The sequence below is a fragment of the Nycticebus coucang genome, chromosome 8, assembly GCF_027406575.1.
Source record: "Nycticebus coucang isolate mNycCou1 chromosome 8, mNycCou1.pri, whole genome shotgun sequence".
Taxonomy (NCBI): Eukaryota; Metazoa; Chordata; class Mammalia; order Primates; family Lorisidae; genus Nycticebus; species Nycticebus coucang.
Genome location: NC_069787.1, coordinates 98,608,248 through 98,633,594, shown reverse-complemented (window position 1 = coordinate 98,633,594; position 25,347 = coordinate 98,608,248). Strand labels below are relative to the sequence as shown.

Here is a 25,347-nt window from a genome sequence, read left to right as displayed (position 1 = left end):
TCGGCTAGGAGCCTGCTGGAATGCACTGGGCTAGGCTTGGCGTAAACATCCTCCCTCTTGCCCGGTAGGGTGACTCCCCAGGTCCTACTTCTACCCCCATTTTATACTTGAGGACACAGCTCAGAGGGGTGGAGCCACCTGCCTGGTCACAGCAAGTAAATAGCAGAGCCAGTCAGACTAGTGAGAAGGTGCCACTGAGGCCCTGCCTACAACAAATCCCCAAAGGAGGTTCCTTCAACTTTAAGGTCCCCTGTCTCTAGAAAGGTAAAATGTGAGGGAGGGTAGGCAAGAGAAGCTGCTGGAGTTTATGGGCAGGAGTGCCCCTCCCCAGCCCAGGAGCCACACGTACCTTCACACTTTTGTCCCTGCTTCACCAGTCCCCAGAGCAGGCTGCCACAGTGGTCACAGAAGGTTGGGCTCATGTAGTTGTGAACCTTGAACCGGTGCGGCATGTCGATTTTGAAGCGTTCTTTCTGGAACTGGGGGGATATCAGAGATTAAGGGTCATGTGCCAACTCCAGTCCCTTCTTCAACCCCTAGTTCTCCCCCACCCCCATGCAGGCAAGATCCCACAGGGGAGGCAAGGAAGGAGTAAGAAAAATGGGAATGGGGCCGCCCCACAGGGAAGGCTCCAGAAGTCAGATCCCTCCCACCTGGCCAAGCCCCCCGGGGCTGCAGGGCCCGGCCTCACTAGGGTGTCCCGGCTGTTGGCTGCAGTGCCCGTGCACCGGCCAATGATCTTGTCGATGCATTTCTTGTGGATGGCAGCATTGCATTCTTGAAGAGGCGCAGGCCCAGGAGGGGGATGGGAAGGAACGAGGAAGGGCAGAGTCTGTGAGCTGGCACCCACTGGCCTAGTCCAGCCCTCTACACAAAGCCACCGTTCTCCCTGACCACCCACACACTCACCCCATGAAGGAGGCCTCCAGCCCAGTGCTTGATTTTTCCCCCCTCCTGTCAGCCCTTGAAGGAGTGGCCCAGAGAGCATGGGACAGGGAGGACAGGACAATCTACAGGGTCTCAGAAACTAGGGAAGGCTCAAGGGGTCCAAGTGGGCAGGGAGATGGGTAGATGTGAGGGAGCCAGGGGCACTGAAGGGGGAGAACTGGGGATAAGAGAGCCCCCTCATTCCCTTTTCTGTATCCCAGGCCCCCAAACATCTAAGCTCGTCCTCTCTCACACATGCACATAGACACACCCCAACACAAAGACCTCTACACACACAGGAGGCATGTGTAATAAGGACAAGAGACTTCTTATATTGAGAGCTTTCCATGTGACAGGCACTTCAAATGCAGCTTTACATATTTAACCCCATTTCATCTTCATAATGACCCTATTATTCTTAGCTACAGATAAGGAAACTGAGGCATGGAGAGGTTAAGTAACTTTTTTTATTTTTGAGACAGAGTCTCACTTTGTTGTCCTCGGTAGAGTGCCATGGCATCATAGCTCACAGCAACCTCAAGATCTTGGGCTCTTGCCTCAGCCTTCCAAGTAGCTGGGACTACAGGTGCCTGCCATAATCCCTGGCTACCTTTTTTTTTTTTTGTTTGCTTAGCAGGCCCTGGGCCGGGTTCAAACCCATCAGCCCCAGAGCGTATGGCCAGTGACCTAACCACTGAGTTTCGGGCACCCAACCAGGTTAAGTAACTTGCTGAAGGCCCTGCAGCTAGAGGGTGGTAGAGCTGGAATTAAAACTCAGGCAGTCTGGCTCCAAAGGCTGTGCCCTTAGTGCCAGCCCACAAGGCCTCTTGCGTGCACCCTCACAGAGACAGTGTGCTCCCATCTGTGTCCCAGCGATACAGAATACATGTAGCCAGAGGTGTACCAGCAAATGTCTCATAAATGCCTCTCCTGAGAAAAGAGTCCTGATGTGCAACTTTGGCTGGTTTCTATGAAAATAACTGTACCATGCCCATTTGAGGCTATCAACTTTACGTTCGCCAAACACAGAGCTGGAAAGGGATGCTCAGTACCGGCTTTTGTGAGCAGCAGCTAGCTAGCCTCAGCACTCACCAAACACGCTGTATACACAGACTTCGATGAGGAAAAGCCCACATGCACACACTCAAATACATGGAACCCTTGTCCAGACATGCCAGCCCCGCGCTGCCCAATCCAAAGACACAGGATTTTCTGTGCATGCACGCAGGCAGTGGCGCCTGCAGGTACACACATGTATATACACAGGCTGCGAAGACACTTACGCCTGCATTTGTAGCCTTGCTTGTTGAGACCCCTGAAAAGCAAATCCAAGGTAGGGGGCATGAGGGAGAGCCCCAGGATGGGGTCCCTCCCTACCCTCTACCACTGGCAGGCAAAGCCAGCCCTCACCAGACAAATTCTTTGCACACAGAACAGAAGGTGGGCTGCCCAAAGAAGGTGGCGATGAACTCATGGTTCTTGATGTAGTGGATTTTGGCCTGCTTGATGGCTCCACGGCGGTTCATTGTTGGGAACTTGGCCTCGTCTTCACTGCGCATAGACTGCTTGCAATCTAGGGGTCATGGAGAGGTGAAGGGTGGTCCTGGTCAGATTGCTGAAGGGGGAGGGCTGCTTCTCTAAACCTTGGTGTGGGCTCTGGGCTCTGAATCTGGCAGGGGAGCCCTCCATTCTCAGCCCAGCTGGGTGGTCTTACCCCCGTCCTCCAGGAAGTACTGCACAGACATCAACACCTTGGCCTGAGGCTGCAGGTCCAGCTGTTGGGAGCCAGGGTGGCGGGGGAGGGGGACAATAAGGTCACTGAGGGCGGGCCTGGGCCAGGCCAGACTCAGAACCCGCCCCCATGGTTGGTCCCCCGAGGCCAAGGGAGCCCCACCAAGCCTAAGGGAGCCCCACCAAGCCTAGCCAGACACCTGCCTGCCCAGTGTGGGCAGGGCCCCGCCCCTGAGCCCCGCCCTGCACCCTGTACCCACGGGTATTATTACATTTGGGGAAGTGAAAGGATCCAGCCCACGCCCAGGTTGGCCACGGGGCCCGGGAACAGAGTGGGAAGGGAAACTCCCCACCCCCAGTCCCTGCTGCCCCCTTAGTAAGGATCTTAAGAGTGGAGGCACCCTACCCCCACGTGCACAGAGAGACACAGACACACTTATCCTAACATTCCCACACTGTTTCTGTGTTGGGAGCTCCTCATACAGATAAGATAGTCTTAAGGGCAGGATCCAAGCCTCTATTCCCCTTGCCTCCCCCAAGCCCCAGAACTGTTGACTGATATCCTCTCTCGGGGGAGTGGAGAGAGAGAGAACAGCCCTGGGCCCCTCTGTGTCTCTGCTGGACTGGCCAAAGGTTGGTGTAGCCCTGTCAACCTCTTTCCCATCCTGGCCCCTTCACTCCTTGCTATAGGCTGACCAGAGCCTCCAGCGGTCATAGGCCCTTTTTGGGTGGAGACATCTTGGTCACATCCCACATCACCCCAGGGGAATTCTGCCAATGCTAGCCTCCTGTGGCTGCCCAGAACACACAGCCAGGTGGACACTGCAAGTATAGAGTCTCCATTTTAGCAGGTGAGTATATGGGATTGCCGGCCTTCCCCTCATCTCTCTGCTGGTAGTGTTGTCCAATGCCTGCCTTGGTCTGGAATATCTTTGAGGATTCCAAAAAGAACTAGAACAATGACTGCAGAGCTCTGAGAAGGGGGGCCTGGTGGCCTGGTGTGGGGGCAGGGACACATGCTTCCATGCAGTTCGAATAGTTTTACCTGCCTTTTCAGAAATCAAAGGGAAAATGTAGTTGCAGTAAGGAAGATAGTTCTCCTTAGTACCTACTGTGTGTCAAGTTCTGCAATAAGCCCTTTACACCTAGTTGTTCATTTCATCTGACCCCTAGATCCTCCTTTTACAGATGCAGAAACAGGATCCAAACCCAGGCTGTGTCAGTTGCAGAGCCGGCCTGTGGCCAGCGCAGGGCCCAGCACCCACAGCTGTGACTGGACCCCACACATGCATGCACTACCTTGGACTAGGGCTTGTGTGCCCCTCACCCAGAACTCGGCCTTGCCATTGTTCTTCTTGCAGCGCTCGGCCAGCACAGACACGCCCACGGTCACCTCAGACACTGGCTCCTCAGCTGCCCTCATCAGGACAATCTGGATGACTCGGCCCTCGTAGATGTGGGCATCAAATGTCGACTTCCACTCGGGATACATGGTAGGCTTCTTCTGTACCAGCGTCTTGCCGCGCTCTGCAATGGGGCCGGGCAGGTGAAGTCAGGCTAGAGCTCCTCTGTTCCTCCCTAGACCTCCATAGCCTTTGACCCTGAAAGTATCTGCCTGCCTCTCCTGCCCTGAGAGTTTGCTGTGACTCCCTAGTGTCTTCCAGAACAGCAGTCCCAACCTTTTTAGCACTAGGGTCTAATTTCACAGATGACTTTTCCACAGATGGAAGGGGGAAAGGGGAGGCGGCGGTGGAGGTCCAAGCCCAGGTGCACCTAACAAACCATAGTGGGTACTAGTCTGCAGCCTGGGTGTAGGGGACCACAGCTCCCAAACACAGAACTGCCTCCAGGGTGCACTGCTAGGTCCTACCTCCAGGCCTTTGCCCCTGCTGTTCCCCCTTCCTATGACCCACTTGCTCCATCTCCACGTAAATGTCACCCTTCCTCATGCATCCGCTCAGTGAAGACATGCTGAGGCCCTCACACGCCGGCCACAATATCAGAAGCAAGAACCACAGCTGAAAGAAAAGTTACGTCCAGTGCCCACCCTCCTGGATCCATAGTCCTGGGTGGAGGATGAACCAACTAATACCTCAGGTAACCTGTTAAGTCACACCTGTGACAACACTGAGGAGGGAAAGGCTGGTAGTTCTAGACCTACTTGTGGTCAAGTGGCCTGACCCAGCCTAAGGATCAGGAAAGACTTCCTGGAGGAAGGGAAAGCTCATCTGAGACCTAAGGGACAAGTAGGACTTCATCAGGTGACAGAGGCAGCAAGAGGGAATAGTGTGAGGCATCTGCCTCCCCCAGGACGTCTTCCATGACCCTGGCTCGGAGGTGCCTTCTCTCGACTTCCTTGTCACAGGACTCACTGCTTTGTGATGTGTCTGGCTGCCCCACCTGACTGTGAGCCCCATGAGGACAAAGTCAGGTCATTCTGGAGCATGACAGTATCCTTGGGGCCCAACACAGGGCCTGGCCCACATGAACATGTGGAAATTTTGGGGTAGAAACATCAGTGGAGGAGCCGGAAGCCTGAAGCTCTAGGGATGGCTCCATTTAGCCAGTGTTTGAGTCCTTACAGAGCCTCTGTGGGCTCTGTTTTCCTGGGTCCACAGCTGGCTGGGGCAGAGAGTCAAGGACGAGGAAGAGAAGGCACCTTGAGAGATTCCAGTGGACAGGGTAAGATCCCCCAGTGCCTCCCACCCTTTGCCAAGTCCAGCCTCCAGCCCTACCTGTGCTGAGTGCTTCCTTCATCTTTACAGCACAGAAGGGCTGGCTCGCCTCGTTGTCGGCCTGCAGGGTACCCAGCTCATAGGAATTGAAGGCGATGCGTAAGAATGGTGCCATGGCGGGGCCTGCAGCAGGGTTGTACACAGAGGGGTGAGGCGAGGCAGGTGGCAGGACCAGCAAGGACAGCCACAGGAGATGCTCCGGGACCCACTCCCCCAGGGCTCTCACACCACCAGGTTTGGCCCACATAGTACATAAATGCCCTAGTCCTAAATGCTAAAGTTAAAAATTAAGAAGTTTTATTAAGTCTAGATTTGTGGCATTGCTGGTAAAACTGGAAGATACAATATTGGGCTGGCTGGGCAATAGCCAGCCGGTGCTGGGACAGCTGTCCCATAAAACTACCTGGGTCAGTGTGCTTTTGGTACTTCTCTCCCAAACCTGCCTGGGCCCTGGAGGCATTTATGTCTGTGAACCAAAGACAGTCACCTGAGAAGTCACTCAGCATCTCTCTCAGGACCCAACTGCCGAGCACCTACTCCATACCAGATACCTAACATGTGCTGAGCTCTGCACCCCAGTGCCAGTCATCACCCATAAGGGGGATAGGACAGCGTCCGCTCCTCCCTTCACCCTGACCCACTCAACCCTTCTTCTTCTTCTTTTCTTTTCTTTTGAGACAGAGTCTCGAGCTGTTGCCCTGGGAAGAGTGCCATGGCATCACAGCTCACAGCAACTTCAAACTCTTGGGCTTAAGCGATTCTCTTGCCTCAGCCTCCCAAGTAACTGGGACTACAGGCACCCGCCATAACACCCGGCTATTTTTTTGTTGCAGTTTGGCTGGGGCTGGGTTTGAACCTGCCACACCATTGGTATATGGGGCTGGCGCCCTACCCACTGAGCCACAGGTGCCACCCTCTTTCTTGGTTTTTAAAGTTTGGGGCTTTTGCAATTAAGTACTCAGGTATGCAGTTGAAATACATTTTTTTTTTTTTTGAGACAGAGTCTCACTTTGTCACCCTCAATAGAGTGCTATGGTGTCACAGCTCACAGCAACCTCAAACTCTTGGGCTTAAGCAATTCTCTTACCTCAGCCTCCCAAGTAGCTGGGATTACAGGTACCCACCACAACATCTGGCTTTTTTTTGGTTGTAGTTGTCATTGTTGTTTGGCAGGCTTGGGCTGGGTTCGAACCCTCCAGCTCAGGTGTATGTGGCAGGTGCCCTAGCCGCTGAGCTATAGGCACCAAGCCAAAAACACATCCTTAGTAAAGTATCACAAGAATGGAAAAGCAAATACCCAATGTACTCAATACTAATATGAAGCCAGTCGACAATCTAATACATGCTCCATATAGAAGGAAAACTCAATTCAAGTTGGTGGTAATGGGAATGACGGAGGTAGGAGGGGGCAGAGGGTAGGGGATTGGTGTGCTCCCACTTAATAGGCACAGTGTAAGGGTATCGGCACACCTTTTGGTGCAGGACATAACTACAAGAGACACTCTACCTAACACGTACAAATATTGTAACCTAGTTGTTTGTGCCCTCACATTAGACTGAAAAAAAGACAAACAAAAAAACTACTCAGGTAGACAAGATGAACACCCCCACCTTTCAGACAGGGGAACATTCACACAGTGCAGCTCCTATATCCCCCCCATGTCAAGGGTCACTCTAGTGGGTGACCCTAAGGGACTCTTTAGGTTGTCACTCATGAGGGACACTCTGGTGTGCAGACACCTATGTGGACACTGGCTCCTGGCTTGGGTCCTACATGAGAGTGCTCCATAACCATGGTTGAATGAACCCTCACTGGTGTTTGTATGCATACACGTGCACTCACTCCATCCTGAACATAAGCCAGCACTCAGGGCCAGACTCAGGCACACATCCTCACCCACACACCTGTGCACACACAACAGCCCCCAAGATGGCTCCATGTAGCTCCTGGTGGCCAGAGCAGAGGCTGGATCTGCTGGAAGCTCCTAGCTCAGATGAGCTCATAATAAACACTGACCTCAGCCTACAGCCCAGCCCAGTGGGCCTGGCCAGTCCTCTGAGGCCAGCAGCCAGAGCAGAAAGGGGGCACCAGGTGGGCCAGACAGCTTCAGGCCTGGCTCCTACTCGGTGGGAATGAGGATGCATATGCAAGCTCATAGCGGAACCCAGGCCCCAAAGCCCTCAGCCTGAGAGCAGCAAGTGGGCAATGAGTGCTGGGTGCTGGGCTAGCTGCCCATGACCTCTCAGCCAGAAGGGAGGGCTGCTGCTGGCTTCTTCTCAGGTTAGAGTGTGCATGTATGCTGGTGTGTGTGAAGTTACATGTGGACACAATGAGTCTGCACGAGTGTGACTGTACGCAGCTGTGGAAGTAGGTGTGCCTGCCAGGCTGTGATAGTGAGTGGCACACGGTGAGCTCTCAGTTAATGTTGAATGAAAAGCAAGCTGCATGGGTCTTGTCTCCAGCATGTACAGGAGTCTGGGTTTTCATAAGACGTCTTGCTCCTCCTGCTGCCTTGCCTGGTCAAGGGTTCCAAGATATCAAGCACCTGGGTGAGTGTTCCCAGGGATCTGGAATAATCAGCAGCGGGGCCTGTGCACAGTCCACCCTTGCCGTAGGTCTGTGCCTGCACATCCAGGGCCTGTGCCCAGCAGACTCAGCTCAGCCTCATGCTTCCTAGCAGGAGAAGCTGGAGACCCGGGCAGGGCAGGAAGTGACTGCTGACTGCACAGAGGATGCAGGCTGAGGGGCAGTGGGCAGAGATAAAGGAGCAAGTGTGCTGTAGGGGTTCTGGGGCTCTGAGGAGAAAGAGGATCAAGGCAGCCCAGGTGGCAAAATGCTGGCCAGGCTGCCTGGGTGCAAGGCCCTGACCCCAACATAGCCTCTCTCTTGGCTCAGGCTTGTCATGATGAGAACTCAGAACTCCTGAAGGATAAGGACTGGTACAACCCAGCGGGGCTCAGGGAGGGGCCCTCTTATCACGACTACCCCTCTCACTCACACCACCCATCCCTCAACTATGCATCTCCCTTCACAGCTTACAAAGCACACCCACATCCCCTCCCCCATCCATTCCACCTGTTGGGCAGCCTGCAAGCACGGACCCTGCCTTTCAGACAGGGACACCAAGCCACCAAGAACAGACAGCAGCTCATTCTGGAGCACCAGAAGCTCTAGATGCCTATTGGCTATGTCTTCCTCCCAGCTTCATTCTCTTGAGGCCTAGCCCTGATGGTCTGCATGGAGGAGACGGGGTTGTAGACGCCCCAGGCAGCTGAGGCAGAGCCCAGGACCACCCTCCACACCCAGCCCCAGAGACTGTCTGCCAGCTTTCTCAGGTCACACTCAAAGCAGCTGCAGCTCACAGCTAGAAGCCACTAGAGGGAAAACCACAACCACAGCAGGCCCAGGCCCCAGCCCTAAACCTGCACAGCCAAGCCACAGTACCATGAGGACAGGGGGACCCGTGGTCTTCGTGGGCTACCATGGTGTTACCTGGCAGTAACCCTAAGGTCAGCCAGCCCCAACTTCCTAGAAGGAAAACCAGGGCACAGGCTCTGGCTAGGTTCTGCCATCTTCTCCCCACTTGTACTACCCAGACCCTGGCTTCTTCCATTGCTGTGTGACTTGGGAGGCCCTGGACCTCTATGGGCTACAGCCTTCTTATCTATAAGGGAGTCAGAGTCCGCTCACCTACTTCACAGTATCTGAACAGCAGTGGAAAAGAGGTGGGGAGGCAACAGCACAAAAGCAAGGTGTGCTGACTATTTATAGCCCCCAGGCAAATAGGCCCAGGCCCACAGGCCCCAGAGGAAGGCCAGAGTCAGCCCCAGCATCATCACTGCTCTGCAGGGCCATGGGGGTGGCAGGGGCTGGACCCCACACAGCCTCCATGGAAATCACTTTCTAGGCTGTCTGAAGGCTTCTAACCATTCTCCTGTTTCTCCAGCCTGCAGAAGAAGCAGCCCTATGAAGCAAAGAGCACTGGATTCAGGATCAAAGGGTCTAGGTGTGAATCTCCACTCCCTTTCTTATAAGTAGGACAGTTCTTTTCTGAGGCAGACAATGTACAGATTAACCTTATAATTGCATTAGCTTACCTTATCCCTATACAGGTCCAGGAAGTGGACATTTTACTGATGAAGAAACCAAGGCTCAGAGAGGCTAAATGCCTTGCCCAAGGTCACACAGCCACTAGGTAGTAGAAGGATTTTTTTTTTTTTTTTTGTGTGGTTTTTGGCCGGGGCTGGGTTTGAACCCGCCACCTCCGGCATATGGGACCGGCGCCCTACTCACTGAGCCACAGGCGCCGCCCGGTAGTAGAAGGATTTGAACCCTGCCCTGCCTGATGTTAGAGCTCATGTCCTTTCTTTTTTTTTTTTTTTGGTTTTTGGCCGGGGCTGGGTTTGAACCCGCCACCTCCGGCATATGGGACCGGCGCCCTACTCCTTGAGCCACAGGCACCGCCCACTCATGTCCTTTCTAATATGATACATTAGGAATAGGATAAGGGAGTAGAGGTGAAGATAGATAAATGTGTCAGAAATGGCACACATGCCCACATTCCTACGCATGTACACACACACACACACACACACACACACACACACACACGAAGACAGAGAAAGCAGGGAGGTAAGGACTCTAGAAGACAAGTCCCCTATGCTGATCAGAGTCTATCCACCCAGGGTGGTCCCAGGCCTGACCCTGGGGAACCCTCTCTTTGCACAATGAAGGAGGTACATGCCTCTGAACTGCTGTCTTTCCCTCTTGTCCTAGCTGCTTGAACCAACCTCAGGTTCCTAAAACCTGCAGAAGGCTTGCCTGCGTGGGATCCAAGCCCCAGGGAATAAGGGCCTACTGGCCAGGCTCCCCACCCTGCCCTGGCCCAGCAGCCCAGAGGTAAGGAAAGGTGGTACCTAGGCCAGGCCAGAACAGGTGGGTCACCTGCCTCAGGGCAAATGGAAACCTGTTCCCAGCCAGTACAGGGCAGTGGGCAAGGCCTGAGGGTGACCAGTGACCGTGAGGTTGGAGCTCCCGGGGCACAGCAGGTGGACCCTGGCAGACAAGTGCCGGTGTGTACCAGCAGTGAAGGCTGGAGTAGGAGACATGCCTGAGGGGTACCATCAGGAATAGGAGTGCATTTTCTCGTTTTTCTGTATCACGTGTAACTTGTTCGGTAACAGTTTTGTCAAAAAATAAAACCCAACAAACCAAAATGTCTACAAAAGTTAGGTCTTTAGAGACCGACGTGCCCACCTGCTCACTGAACAGAGGAGGAAACAGAAGCCAAGGTCCCACAGTGAAGGTCCCCTGTCTCAAGGACCCAGCCTAGTCACCTCCACCCCAGCCTCTCGCTGGGTTCAGTGCTGCTCACAGGCCATGGGAGCAGGAGAGGAGAGGTCTTGATCACGCTGCAGGGAGAGGGTGTGGGTGTGGAGCATCTTGTGTCTGTGAGAGAAACACGAGGTGGCAGGCTGAGGCTGGTCAAAGCAAGGGCAAGGGAATACCACGGCAGCCCCTGGTGGGTCTGGGGTCTGGCTCCCTTGAACAAAACTCATGGGAAGCAAGGTATGCCTCCTACACCACCTCATGCAGCCCTCTCCTTCACACACCTGCCACCTACCCATGAAAGGTGCCACTTGCTGCCAGGTAGGACTGGGTAGCAGATACCAAGTGGGGGCCCTCCCAGGAATGTAGACTCTGCCTGCAGGGAGTTCACTTAGCCTGCATCGCCTGGAGAGGGTGAACAAAGGGGCAGAGGGGGAGACAGAGGTCACTGCAGGAAGGCAGTATGATTGGCAGGAGAAAGCAGGGACGGCGCTGTGGCAGGGCAAGGGGGCTGGGCCTGAAGTAACTGCCAGCCCAGGCAGGCAGGAGGTGGTGGTTAGCCTGGGAGGCCACAGGGGTTTCACAACCCAGGAAATGGGCTCAGTAAGAGGAACAGGAGGTGGAGAGGGAGGGACTAGCAAGATCCTTCAAGGCTCTTCCACCAGGGCCCATGCCCTGGCTCCCATGTATCCAATCCGGTCCTAGGACAAGAACCAGATCCGTGGTCCCAGGTCATAGCCATACCTGCTCCTCCCCAGGACTAGCACCTCATCTCCCAGACAAGGTCGCTTGTCCCCTCTACCACCCGGCACAGTGCCTTTCCTCTCCTTCCCCAGCAGCTCTTCTGAGCTGTCACCACCCCTGGTTCTTCCCCATCTCCATTCCTCTCCCAGCCTGCAACTTCCTAGGCTCCCACCACCCTTGGAGAAAGCCCAGACCTCAGCTGGTCAAGGCCTTTCAAGGCTCCCCATCCCCGGACCTGCCCTGCGTCTGCCTCAATCCCCACCTCTGGCTATTCTGTGAACATGTGTCTCACTTAAAGTCCCTGAGCTTTTGCCTGTGCTGTTCCGTCAGAATGTCCCTCTCCTGAATTCCCATGTGTCTTTCTCGGCAGTTCTAAAGGCCAGCCTGAGGGATCCTCCTGCCTCCCAAGAAGGTAACCTGTGCAGGTAGCCGAGGTTACTCACGCTGAGATCCTAGGGTTTTCCAGGGGGCATCTCTACCTCTAGCTCAGCCTCCTCATCCCTGGCTCCCGGGGGCATTTCAGAAATCCCAATGCCAGGCCCTGCCCAGCCCATAGGAACCCCACGGGAATAAGGACAATTGTACCTTCTTTGTTTTTGTGAGACAGAGTCTCACTTTGTCACCCTTGGTAGGGTGCCATCGTGTCATAGCTCACAGCAACCTCTAACTCTTGGGTTCAAGCAATTCTCCCAAGTAGCTGGGACTATAGCTACTAATCGAGTTCAAGCGATTCTTGCCTCAGCTTCCCGAGTAGCTGGGACTACAGGCACCTGCCACAATGCCTGGCTATTTTTAGAGGCGAGGGTTCTTGTTCTGGCTCAGGCTGGTCTCCTACCTGTGAGCTCAGGCAATCCACCCACCTCGGCCTCCCAGAGTGCTGGGATTACAAGGGTGAGCCACTGCACCCACTAACAATTGTACCCTTTGCAATTGCAAAGGGCATTGCACTATCCTAAGAATCCAATGAAAGATGGGGGTTCTCTTCCCTCTAAAATACACACACACAGCAATGTGATTTAGTACATGACAGGGTGGGAGCTGCAGGCCCTATAGGCCTAGCCCAGCCCCAGGACTTTCCCAGTTCTCTTCAAGCCCAGCCAGTGAGTGGTAGGGAGTGAGAGTGGCTGGGTAGCCTTCAATCTGAGGGGTCAGCAGGAATATCCCCACCCACCAGGTCAAGGGGCCTGGAAGGACCAAAGGGGCAGGACTTGAAACCTTGGCTGTCATGGGCTCATAGCCCAGCCCTGCTACCAAGTGTGAGAGAGGACCTCCTCAAGGGAACAGCCCACCCCAGGCATAGGTCTCAGCTAGTCCTAGGATTTGGGAAGCCCAGGGCTCAGCCAGAGGGAGGGCTCCAGGTATCCCTAAGAAAGAAACAAAGGCTCCTTCATGAAGGAGCCAGAGAATCAGCCCCTGTGAGGACAAGGGGGCCTCTGTGAGGGGCCAGGGTGGGGGTGCATCTGGGTCTCTCCAAGAATAACCACACACGTGTGCACACAGAGGCACACCCGTCAACACAAACACAGTTACACAAGGGAGCCCCATTTGAAGCTGGACACACACACACATTGCAGCCATAGCACACACACACTTCTGTGATGACTCAGTGGAGCACACAGAAACATATCCCCCCTCACTGGCTCTCACATGTCAACAGACATCCAGGCCCACACGGACCCCACAGGATCCACATCACCCGCACATGGGGTGCCACAAGCCATAACACAGCCGGAGAAATGCCCCAGGCAGATAGAAATACACACGCCTAGAAGGACCCCATATGCCTGACGAGGGTCTGACACCAAGAAAGTCCAAATGCAGCTTTTTCCACATAGTCCCCAGGCACAATGACTGGGGAGAGGAGGAGGGGGCGGGAAAGGCAGCTGGGTGTCAGGCCAGGCTGGGCCTCCCCACTGAGGGAGGTGGCGAAAGTCCCTTCTGGTCCAGGGTAAAGTCCAAAGTGTGTAAAGGGAGGAGTGGGCTGGTCAGGCACAGCACTGGGCAGGCCTCTGCCTTCCCGTAGGGCCCTGAAAAGGAAGTCAGCTAAGGCTGAGGATGATGTTGAGGTTCACAGGTGGCAGTCACAGGCCAGATGTGCAAGAGTGGGGGAGGGCTTGAACCTGTGCGTGGGGACAGCCCTGCGGGGCACCACACACATAAGCCCCATGAACTCCAGGCTCACAGGGCAGAAACTGAAAGATTGAGCGAAGCAGCCAAAGCCACAAAGCCACTGGGGCAGACATGGGGGAAGGGGGAGAGAGCCTCTGGTCTTAGTACTACAACTGCCACCTGGCCTCCAGTGGGGCAAGGGCATGTGTTTGGAGGTGGGAACAGCTCCTCCATCAAGAGGAGAGTAGATGGGTTCCACTGCTTAGCCCTTCTCATTCCCACAGAGAGTCCCCAAGATGTTCCTGATTGCTTACAACAGAAAACAATTGTTTCGTGTTTGGGAGAAGGCAATATGACCACCTAAGCCTTCTGGTGTCCATCCCCAGGAGATGGGAAGGGTCCAGATGATACCTCTCCAATTCAGGGATCTTAAGAAAACTGGAAAAGAGGCAGCACCATCCCACATGGTGTGCTATCCCACCAGGCAGTGAGCAGAGGGAACCAGAAAGCTTGGGCCTTAGGTGTGGGCTGGACAAGTCTAGTTTAGAGGCTGGAGCGGTGGCTCATGCTTGTAAGCCTAGCACTCTAGGAGGCTGAGGTGAGTGGATTGCGTGAGCTCAGGAGTTGAAGACCAGCCTGAGCAAGACTGAGACCCCATCTCTAAAAATAGTCAGGCATTGTGGGGTTGCCTGTAGTCCCAGCTACTTGGGAGGCTGAAGCAAAAGGATCACCTGAACCCAAGATTCTGAGGTTGCTGTGAGCCATGACCATGCCATGGCACTCTATCGAAGGCAACAAAGTGATGCTCTGTCACACACAAAAAAAGTCTAGGTCAGATCTAGAAGCCCTATGAAGTGGACCAGACTGTTCTGGAGTCTCATCTGTAATATTGTAATATGGGAATGATTATGTCCTGCCCAGTGATAATACCTGGAAGCTGTCACCATCATCCTCATCACTACTGTCATCTTCACACCCGACCCTCTCCCCACCTGCCCTACTACCTCCCTTTAGCTGCCTCTGATAACCACAGAGACCTCCAAATTTACTTGGATCAGTGGGAGAAGAGGCTCTCTTAAGCCACCCAGCTGTGGAGTGCCTTGTTCTGGCCTGCTGCTTTGGGAAGAGACTGGGCTGAGTGAAGGCAGCCTGAAGCCACTAGCAGAGCCTGGCCAGCTGCTGCCCCTCTCAGGGCTCCAGACTCCCTGTCTTGACAACAGAGACCTCTGAGGTTTCTCCAACCTCGACACTTGAGGACCCTGAGATCCTCCCACTACCCACCACCCCGGCCCACAGCCCACACCACCAGACATCCGATCTAGCCTTCAGCTTGGGCGGCTGGCTGCTCTGCTCTACCTGTTTACCCAACATGGCCATAGACATGATCCAAAGCTTCCGAGGATGTTGTGAAAATAGCCGCTCAGCCACCACAACCCTGTCCTAGGAGTCTTGTTCTGCCTAGAAGGAGGGAGACCTTCAAGAGACAGCCTCCCAGCCCTGTGCCTGGAGCCTCTCCAGCTTCCCCAGCGAAGGCCTGCTGAACAACCTCCTCCCCACCCAGGCTTTCCAGGGGTCCTCAAACTGTGGCCCACGGGCCACATGAGGCGGTGTGATTGTATTTGTTCCCATTTTGTTTTTTACTTCAAAATAAGATATGTGCAGCGTGCATAGGAATTTGTTCATAGTTTTTTTCTTAAACTGTAGTCTGGCCCTCCAACAGTCTGAGCGACAGTGAATTGGCCCCCTGTTTAAAGTTTGAGGACCCTTGCTTTAGACTCTCACTCTCATCCTAGGGCCCAGACCCTTCTGGATTCTAGGCTCATGCCCCACCTGCCTTCCCACATGATGACTCTTACAGGTGCTCAAACCTGCCCTTGGCAGTCTGCTGAGCTCCCCTCCCCAGGGCTCCCACAGTGGCTGGGGCCAGGTGCCCCCTCCATCCCTGACAAGACCACCACACTGCCAGCCTCTGCATGTGCAGGCTGTCTCCACACCCTCTCTTCTGCCACCTCCTGCCCTGTCCTGGCTACCACCACGTTCCTGGGCTCTGCACCTGCCTGCTCACTGTTCCCTAGCCTCTCCTCTGGCTCCACGGTTCCTCTGTCCTAGTCACCAGACAGGGTTTTTGATAAAGTAAAGCAGATCTTGTCACCACCGCCCACCCCACCAGTGTCTCCCACTGCCTCTCTGATAAGCCCAGACTCCTCCCCCTGGCCTGCCCCACACAACCTGCCCCATTACCTCCCTGACCTCTGTGGCTGCCCTCCCTTCAGTCCTGTGCCACAGCCAAACTGACCTCTTTTCAGTTCCCTCAACGGCCAGTTCCTTCCCCATTAGGAGCCTCAGTGCATGCTGTTCCGCCCTCCTGCTCCTGCCCCACCACACACAATGGCTCCTTTCCATCACTCACAGGACACTCCCTGATCTGCCCATTTTACAGAGGCGGCAACCAAGGAGCAGTCCAGTCCTTGGCTTAAGGGTGCACGCCAGTAAATGTAAAGAAAGGATTCAATCTGGGTCTGTCTGACACCTGCAGAAGCCCTGCTCCTAATCCTCAGGATCCTCACACTCAGCCCCAGCCCCAGCCATCCCTACCCTGTAGCCTCCTGCCCTATACACCAACGTCATTACTGTTACTGTTACTGCACTCCACACCCCCACCTTCTGCCTCCAAATAGTGAAGGCCAGGGCTCACCCATCCCTCACTGGGCTGACCTCCTGCATGTTCCTGGGACAGGCAGGCCCCTGCCCCCAGTGGCCACATGTCAAGGACAAGTGAAGGGGGATCTCTCACTCTCTCCACTCTTCAGCCCGTGTCAACCTGGATGCCTGCCCCCTCCCCCAGCCCAAAGGCTGACTCCAGCAGGGGAGGCAAGTGGCAGGAGGGCTCACCATGTACCTCCTCAGGTCCTGGGTCCACATCCTGCCGGGGCCAGAGTGGGGAGGGGCCCAAGGGGAGTGCTGAGGGGCAGTAGGCAGCTGCACTCTGCCTTTCCCTTCCCTGCATCCATTTGTCACAGGCTCTATTTTTTCCCCTTGAAAGGGAGTGGGGGGGGGGGAGAAGAGCAGGCAGGGGCTGGGCTACTGGGTAGGCTGAGTTGCACCCCTGGGAGCTCTTCTCCTTGGCTGACATGGAACAAGCAGAATTCAGGGGGATGAAGGAGCCAGAGACCAAGCTCCTCTGTCAGGTGGGCTCTGCAGCTTCCTGGCCTTATGACACAGGACCAGTGCCCAGCACATCAGACAATAATAGCCCCCACATTAGTGCCCATGCGCTATTTTTTTTTTTCTTTTGAGACAGGGTCTGGCTCAGTCACCCTGGGTAGAGTGCCATGGCGTCACAGCTCACAGCAACCTCAAACTCCTGAGCTCAAGCAATCCTTCTACCTCAGCCTCACAAGTAGCTGAGACAACAAGTGCCTGAAATGACACCCAGCTGGTTTTCCTATTTTTAGTAGAGATGCTCTTGCTCAGGTTGGTCTTGAACACTTGAGCTCAAGCAATTCACCTGCCTCAGCTTTCCAGAGTGCTCGGATTATGAGAGTGAGCCACTGCAGCCCATGTGCTATTTTTTGAATAGTTACCATCAACCAGGTACTAACTGCTATATATAATTACAGTTTTTTTTTTTGTTTGTTTGTTTGTTTTTTTTAAAGACAGAGTCTCACTTTGTCACCCTTGGTAGAGTGCCGTGGCCTCACAGCTCACAACAACTTCCAGCTCTTGGGCTTAGGCAATTCTCTTGCCTCAGCCTCCTGAGTAGCTGAGACTACAGGCGCCCGCCATAATGCCCGGCTATTTTTTTGTTGCAGTTTGGCTGGGGCCAGGTTTGAACCCACCACCCTTGGTATATGGGGCCAGTGCCCAAACCCACTGAGCCACAGGCGCTGCCCCCATGACTACAGTTTCTATTCATTAAACACTAACAATGTGGCAAGCCTGGTGCTAATGGTACTAGCTACTTTGTATACATTAGCTATTATTTCCAGCATAATCTCATAAAGACTGATGCTGTTGGGAGGCACCTGTGGCTCAGTGAGTAGGGCACTGGCCCCATATACCAAGGGTGGTGGGTCCAGCCAAACTGCAACAAAAAAATAGCCAGGCGTTGTGCCAGGCACCTGTAGTCCCAGCTACTCAGGAGGCTGAGGCAAGAGAATCGCCTAAGCCAAAGAGTTGGAGGTTGCTGTGACCTGTGAGGCCACGGCACTCTACCAAGGGCAACAAACTGAGACTCTGACTCTAAAAAAAAGGGGGGGAAAAAGACGGATACTGTCATCTCATTTGTCACTGAGATGGGGAAACTGAGTCACTGAGTGGCAAAGCCACTTGCCAGGCTCACTCGCACAGTTCCTAGAGCTGCCTCATCCCTGAGCTCCAGCCCAGCCATCACCACTCCTAGGGGCATGTCTACCAGAGCTGGTATTCCTGAGCTCAAGCCTACAGGCCCAGGGCTGGACAGGAACCAGGCTGTTGGGGGCTGTTGGGGGCTGTGGGGGATGACATAGTCTCAGCCTCTGCCCCTCTCCTAGAGCCCTCAACAAGGCCTAGGCAGCCCTGGCAAGGAAAAGCCTGGTAAGTAGGCCTAACCCGCTGCCAGATGCTGCTCCCCTGGGCAGGCAAGGCAGGGGTGGGGCAAGCCACATGCAGAGGGCTGGTCAGTCCCACTCTGAAACCACTTCCTGGGCAGCCCAGAGGAAGTGAGCCTCTGGAAACAACTTGGGCGGACAGGCCTCTCTCTCCCCTGGGCCCGGGCCATGAAAAGTGGATAGCCCACCCCAGAAGAAGAGTACTCGGCTTGTTTCCTAGTCTCCAGAGTCCAGGCAAACCCCTGTCTCTAGGCATGGACACTACAGGGGACAGAAGAGTTAAAGGACCCCCACCGCCTGTGAGCACATCAGCCCCACCACCAGAGAGCCCACTCCCTCCTCTGTGACAATAGCCACACAAAGTGCCTACACAGTTGACATAGCCCCTCTCGCACACCACTACTCCCTTCATCTCCAATGCCAAGTCCTGATCAGCTTGGGGCCCTGGGCCACATTGGCAGGGTAGTTGTTGAATGCCTGGATGAAGTTCACCTCCCAGCATGCCACCCCCTTGAGCCCCTGTGGTCACAGCTATACCTGGACCCTCACCCTCAGGTATCTAGGCCCCCCATTCCTGACCCCAAATGAGCACAGTGTGGTATGTGTGGGCAAGCATCTGAATGCATGGACACCAACGGTGCCAAGCTGAGTACGTGTGTATGTGTTTCAGTGTGTCCATGGGTGGTGCATGTAAGCACCTGTGTACCAACATGGTGGTGTGTGTACAGGTGTGCATGCCCAGTGTAGCCTGGCTTTCTGTATCCCTGTGTGAGCACAGACATGCCTGTGGGAGGTGGTATTTGAGAGTTGAAAGGTGGAGTGGCTCCAAGCCTAATTGAACTCCTTAGGAAATGAGGCTGAGTGCCGGGGGGCTAGCTTCCATGAACTCAGGTGGCAGAGGCCCTCAGATACCAAGAATATTTCACCTCCTGCTCACCAGGTTTGGGGGTAGGTTGAATAAACAGAAAGCCCAGTGAAGACCCAGCTGTTTTGTTGCTGTTTATCAAGCAACAGGGTCTCAGCTGGGCAGGGTGGCTCACATCTATTATCCTGGTGCTTTGTGAGACTGAGGAGGATGGTTGCTTGAGCTCATGAGTTCAAGACCAGCCTAAGCAAAAGCGAGACCCCCCGCCCACCCCATCTCTACTAAAAATAGAAAAATTGAGGCAAGAGGATCACTTGAGCCAGAGTTGAAGGTTGCTATGAGCTATGACGCCACAGCCCTCTACCCAGGGCGACAGCTTGAGACTGTCTCAAAAATACATAAAGGGCGGCACCTGTGGCTCAAGGAGTAGGGCACCGGCCCCATATACTGCGAGTGGCAGTTCAAGCCTGACCCCGGCCAAAACTGCAAATAAATAAATAAATAAATAAATAAAATAAAATAAATAGAAAAACTAGCTAGGCATTGTCCCGGGTGCCTATAGTTGCAGCCACTCGGGAGGCTGAGGCCAGAGGATTGCTTGAGCCCAAGAATTTGAGGCTGCCATGAGCTATGACACCATAGCACTCTACCCAGGGCAACAGAGTGAGACTCTCTAAAAAAAAAAAAAGAAAACAAAAGAAAGAAAGAGAGAGAGAAAAGAAAAGAAAGAGCAAGAGAGGGAGGAAGGAAGGGAGGGAGAGAGGAAGATAAGGTCTTACTCTGTTGCCTAGGCTGGAGTGCAGTGGCAAATAGTTCACTGCAGCTTCAGAACTCCTGGGCTCAAGTAATCCTCCTGTCTCAGCCTCCAGAGTAGCTAGGACTACAGACATACTCCACCATGACTGATCAGCTAATTTTTTTGTTTTCTGCAGAGATTGGGTCTTGCTATGTAGCCTAGGTTGGTCTCAAACTCCTAGCCTCAAGTGATCCTCCTGCCTCAGCCTCCCAAAATGCTAGGATTACAGATATGAGCCTCCATGCCCAGCCAAGACCCTGCTCTTGTTCTGCCCCCACTGCCACCCTAGGGGTAAGGACTCTGACCTCCCCCTGCCAGTGGAGGCCTAGGAAACACAGCTCTCTCAGGTCTACTCACCATGACCTCCAAGGCCTATAGATGCCTAAAGCCCCTAGAGGTGGGCAAGTGGGGTTGATCAGAGAGGACTCCAGGAAGAAAGACCATCTTTGCAACCCCTTACTGTCACTGCCAGGTTCTAGGTTTCCATTTCCTCAGCACCCCACCACCACCACCAGAAACCTGCTTGCTGGGGTCCCAGACACCCAGTAACTCACAGTAATGTTTTCATTGTGACAGGGGCTAAAGGGGGAAAGCCTGGCCCCCAAAGAAGGAATTTCTAGCTTTATGAGAGACCTCAGAGAGATTGCAGCCTTCCTCAGCACTCTTTAGAGACTCTGCCCAGCTCATCCCAGAATCTAGAGGCTAGAAAGAGAGGTTTAGAGCCCCTCCTCAGGCTCCAGATAGGGAAATGGAGATCCCAGCTGTATTCCCAGAGCAGCATGTAATCCATTGTGGGGCCCAGGGTGAACCTCAGTTTCCTTGTGGATGATGACAATTTGAGGCAGATACAAGAGGCCATAGAAAAACTGCTACATCTGCCCTCAACCCTTGGCTTACATAACTGGCTCTAACTGATGAAAAAAGTGTTACCACCTCTTGCTCCAAACTACTAGGGGGCCCCAGATCTAAAAGTTTCAAGGCCAAAGCCTTCCCTGGGCCAGAGCCAGGTCTAGGCAGGGAGTTCCTCAGGGGTAGGGAGCCCTTCATAGGCAAGGAAACAGCTGCCACCTCTGAGCATCCAGGCCCCTGCATACATCAAGGACTCTGCATACATGTTCCACAGCAGACAGGGGAGAAGCCCCAAAAGGAAGGCCACTCCTGCACACTGTCCATCTGTTGAAGAAGACTCAGTCCTACCTGGAGCTCCCAGCTCCTGCTTGTCCTTTGTCCTGGCTCCTGCTACTGCTGCCACACACCAATCACCAGGAGAAAGAGACTTGTCCCCTTGCCTGGGCCAGTGCCCAGCAGACCTGTAAGAACAGGAGAAAACAGCTGAGCTGAGAGGCACCGCCAAACAGGCCCTCCCCATCAGCCATTCACAGCACGACTGACACAGCTCAGTTCCATCTCACCTGGCCCTAAGACCTCAGGCCTTTCCGGATCTGGCTTTCTATTCTGGGAAATGGGGTGTTGGGCCAAACTTTTCCTGGGTACAAGCTACTTGTCTACTCCATGTTAGAGCCTAGGACACTGTCTCTGCCCTCAGAACATTTCCAGCCTGGTGAGTAGTAGGCCAACAGACAAACCAAAAAGCTATTCCTGACCTTCCTGTCTGCAGGCTTAGAATCCTTGGATGAACTGGGCACTTTATGGCCTGGGGTAATTCCCCTGAGCTCAGTCTTTAAAATGGGGAAAATACTAGCACTCCTATCCCCAGGTGGTTCCAGGTCTCCATTGTGGTGGGGCACCAGCTCCTCTGCTGGACTCACACTGAGTTGGCCAAATGAATAGCAACATTATTTTAGCCCTTGTTTTAAGCCTTACAGTTCAGGTGATTCTTACATCACAGTGTGCCCATTATACAGCTCAAAAAACTGACACCTGGAGATACCCTACAGAAGGAAGAATGGCAAAGGCAGCAAGGTGCTCCTGGATCTCCTGGCTGAAAGGCCTGAGCATTTTCTCTGCCAGCCAGGCCAGGCCTCCACAAGAGATTCTCCTCTCCAGAGGTGAGTGCCTCCCCAAGCTGGGGACCTCTATCACCATTCCCTCAGGACAAAAGCATCCTCAGGCTTTTTTTTCTTTTGTCTGTACTTTAAATTATTTCTAATTTTAATTTAAACTCCAATTAGCTGTGCCAGCTAAATGGTGTCAGTGCCCTGAAATCACAGCTCTGAATCACCTCTCACCCCTCTTTCCCTGATGGAGATGGATTGTCATGTGGGCTGAATGGGGCTGGGTCCTGGGGACTCTGTCTGGGCACCCTCCTTCCCACAACAGCCTGGTCAAGGGGAGGGCAGGGAGCAATAGACACATCATAGGCAGGAAATTCAGTTGGGGACTCTGGGCTTTCATTAGCTCTGCCTCCCAGGAGCTTGGGACCATACAGCTGTGGTGTGGTCACCAAATAAGATTTAGCATGTGCTGGGTTCTTACCATGGGCCAAAGCTATGCTAAAGGACTTCTGGGACATAGGACCTCTACTCTTCACAACTTTCTCCATTCTGCAAATAACAGCCTTAGGGAGGCCCAATTTGGGTCTCTTACTCTTAATAGGTACAGCAAGTATTTAAGTCCAAGTCTATCTTAGGCCCAGGGCCAGAGATCTTGGGTCACAAACTCCAAGACTTGCCCTCTGGCCCTCACCACCTCCCCAGGGTGCGTGTGTACAACACACCCTCACAGTCTCCCACGTGCTCACTCACACACTGGGCTCTCACCTTCCCACACGGTCCTGTCACCACACACCTTGTCACACCCCCTCCTGCCACTGACACCTATGCCCAAGCACTCTTGCTTCCCCACAGTCAGTCACTCCCCAGGCACACGCTGGCAGGTTCATATAGCCAGACTGTGTCTCCCACCGAGACTGTGTCTTGCCTCAAGCACCGTCCTGTCATGTACCAGAGACTTCACACTGCCAGGTACAGTGGTCCAGACACCTCCACACCTCACACACACAAGCCACGCGATCTGCCTGCCACACCCAGCTTGGTCCTGGAATGAGGAAACCCAAGGGACTAGTCCTCTTTCAGTGACCAGGTCCATCTGGTCACAGCAGCTCAGTGCTAGAGGGAGGAGGAACCACATGTTAATGCACACACATAAACACACTCACGCAGATACATTTAGACTTACACCTCATGGACTGGGATCCCAACACCAGGAGCTCCCAGGACAAACAGATGTAATGTACTCATGGCCAGTTGGTCACCATGATACGCCAGTGTGCAGCAATGAACCTTCCAGACACACAGGGACACACACACAGGGGGAGTCTGGTAACAAAGAACACCACAAGCCACAGTACACACAAAGTTGCAAAGGACACACGCATAGCCTCAGGAAACACAAGAGGTACATCACGCATATTCACATGCAGGCAAGTTATGCTTGTGAAAAGGAATATGCGCACAGGGACAAGTCCCCCAATGCCCAAGAACACAGGAGACAGCCGCACAGCATACCCACACGCCAGACGCCAGATACAGGCAACTCAGCACACGGAGACCGGGTCCATGCACATGGGGTAGGGGCCAGAGAACGGGACACTCCCATTCATACCAAACCGGTTTAGATGGGGGTTTCGTGGGGCCCTTTTTTCTCCCCAAGTGAGTGTATTGGGGAAGTGGGAGCAGTTCTGACGTTCACCTCCGTCCCACCATCTTCCACCACCCGCCAGGAGGAGGGTTCCCTTCCATCTGTTCCCCTCTCCTGGCTGGGACCCCACGGGAGCCGGGGGCCGGCGTCTGGGTTGGAGGGCAGGGAAAGACCGCACCGGACAGGGGCCACCAGGGCAAGGGGGGCCCAAGGGGCTGAGAGGCGGAGGATCGGGAAGGAGTACGGTTGAGACTGGAGCCACGCCCAGCCCAGAGACGGAGAAAGACTCTGAGACCGAAAGAAGAGATAGAGGAGGCACCGTTCAGGTCGGGCCGGCTGGGACCCAGGGGCGGGAGACTAGCCTGGGCGGGAGACTAGGCTCGGCGGGCGGCCCGGCCTCGGCCCGGCGATAGAAAAGGAGAGGCTGCTGGACAGGCTGGGGGCGAGGCTCAGAGAGGACGCGATTTAGGGGGCGGCTGGGTGGGGGTGGGGCGGTGGAGCACGCGGAGGGCTAAGGACAGACAGCGGGACTGGAAAGAGGCGGCAGGGGAACACAGAGCGGGTGGGGACAGATTGATCCACACAGGGCCTCAGAGAAATTACGAAGAGACGCACAGACCCCTCGGAGGAGCGGGGAACACGTAAGCGGGTAGAAGGGCCGGGAGCTGTCGGACGAAAGGGTCTCGGACCTCACTGTCGAATCGAGGGACCGACACACAGACCAAGGGACACAGGGACCGGCGAGTCTCCGCGCGCGGCAGGACTTTTCGCTGGCCGCAGCTCAGTTTCTCAGTTTCAGAAACGGGAAACGGGGACCGGAACGGGGAGGGGGCGGGGAGAGGCGGCGCGCCCTCGGGGTGGCCCTGATCCCGCGCCCGGGCCCGGCTCTCACTCACCTCCGGGCTCAGGGCCAGGCACCAGGGGTCGCGGCAGCTGGGGTCCGGCTCCCTGCGCGGCTCCTGGGCGCGCGCCTGGACAGGGGTCGGTCCGGGCCTGACCACGAAGGGCCCAGCGGCCAGTGAGGTACGACCCGCGTATCGGCGCGGCGGGCGGATGCCGGGGTCGCTCGGGGGATCTGGGCTGCCGCCTCCTGCTCCGGCGCCGCGGCACACGGAAGTGCAGGGGGGCGGGGCTGTGCGACCTCACCCAGGTGCTGGCCGGCCCCGCCCCCACCTAGGGCCCGCCCCCAAGAGGGTCCATCCCTCCAAGGCCCCGCCCCGACCAGCTGGGAGTCTGTGGTACAGCGTCTCCACGACTCCCTCGAGAGTCACTGCGTCTCCTGGTCTGCCCTCTCTGGCACATTTCGCCTCCCGCTTGCGGTTGGGGTGCAAGCCAGCCCTCAGAGAGGGCTCCATTTTACAGAGGAGGACGCTGAGGCTCGGGGGCAGCGCCCCCATACACGAAGGAGCTGAGGAGACGCCTTAGGGGTTCCCCCGCTCCCCACACCCACGCCCGGGACTCTCCACTGGCCAGCTGGCCCGCCTCGCCTGGCCTCACTCCTTCCCTTCCTGTTGGCTAGAGCGCGGCCGCCGCCGGCCGGGTGCCCGCCGCCAGGCCTGCCGGTCCCCTCCTTGCCCCAGAGAGGGAGCTGGTTAGACTCCAGAGCCAGAGGCTAAGTCTGGCTGGTTTGCCTCGGCACTGCTCTTCTGGCGGCTTTGGGAGCTTCCCCTAACCTTATCTCCCAGTCTTCCGCTCTCCTGCCCCCACTTTTGAGAGCTCTCCATTGCCCCTGGCAGGCGCCTGAGCTTCCTTTCCAGACTTGGAACTTGGTTGTCATACAGTAAGTCATTCATTCAAGAAGTGTCATCTGGGCCCAAAGCCTGGGGACCAGTTGGGGTCCAGGGAATCCATTCCCCTACCCATAAAGCTCAGAAAGCCAACCCCATACTCAACCAAAGAAATGTCACTTCCCAGAAGACAAA

At 55.0% G+C, this 25,347-nt stretch overlaps 1 protein-coding gene across 3 annotated transcripts in view; it reads right to left on the bottom strand.

The window, feature by feature from the left end:
* Nucleotides 1-24,549, bottom strand: part of PRKCD (protein kinase C delta) — a 33,825-nt gene extending 9,276 nt beyond the window's left edge. For 2 of the 3 annotated variants that reach the window (XM_053600871.1, XM_053600872.1), the window contains exons 1-9: nt 24,322-24,549; nt 21,023-21,135; nt 5,394-5,516; nt 3,986-4,185; nt 2,642-2,702; nt 2,338-2,500; nt 2,211-2,242; nt 692-777; nt 350-479 (exon numbers count right to left, since the gene is read on the bottom strand). In XM_053600871.1, the coding sequence (XP_053456846.1) occupies nt 350-479; nt 692-777; nt 2,211-2,242; nt 2,338-2,500; nt 2,642-2,702; nt 3,986-4,185; nt 5,394-5,508 (787 nt within the window). In that variant the 5' untranslated portion in view covers nt 5,509-5,516; nt 21,023-21,135; nt 24,322-24,549. Of the gene's footprint in view, nt 1-349; nt 480-691; nt 778-2,210; nt 2,243-2,337; nt 2,501-2,641; nt 2,703-3,985; nt 4,186-5,393; nt 5,517-5,796; nt 5,860-21,022; nt 21,136-24,321 lie in introns of those variants that run through there. The other variant, XM_053600873.1, reaches the window with a different exon arrangement.
* Nucleotides 24,550-25,347: the final 798 nt, after the last annotated feature.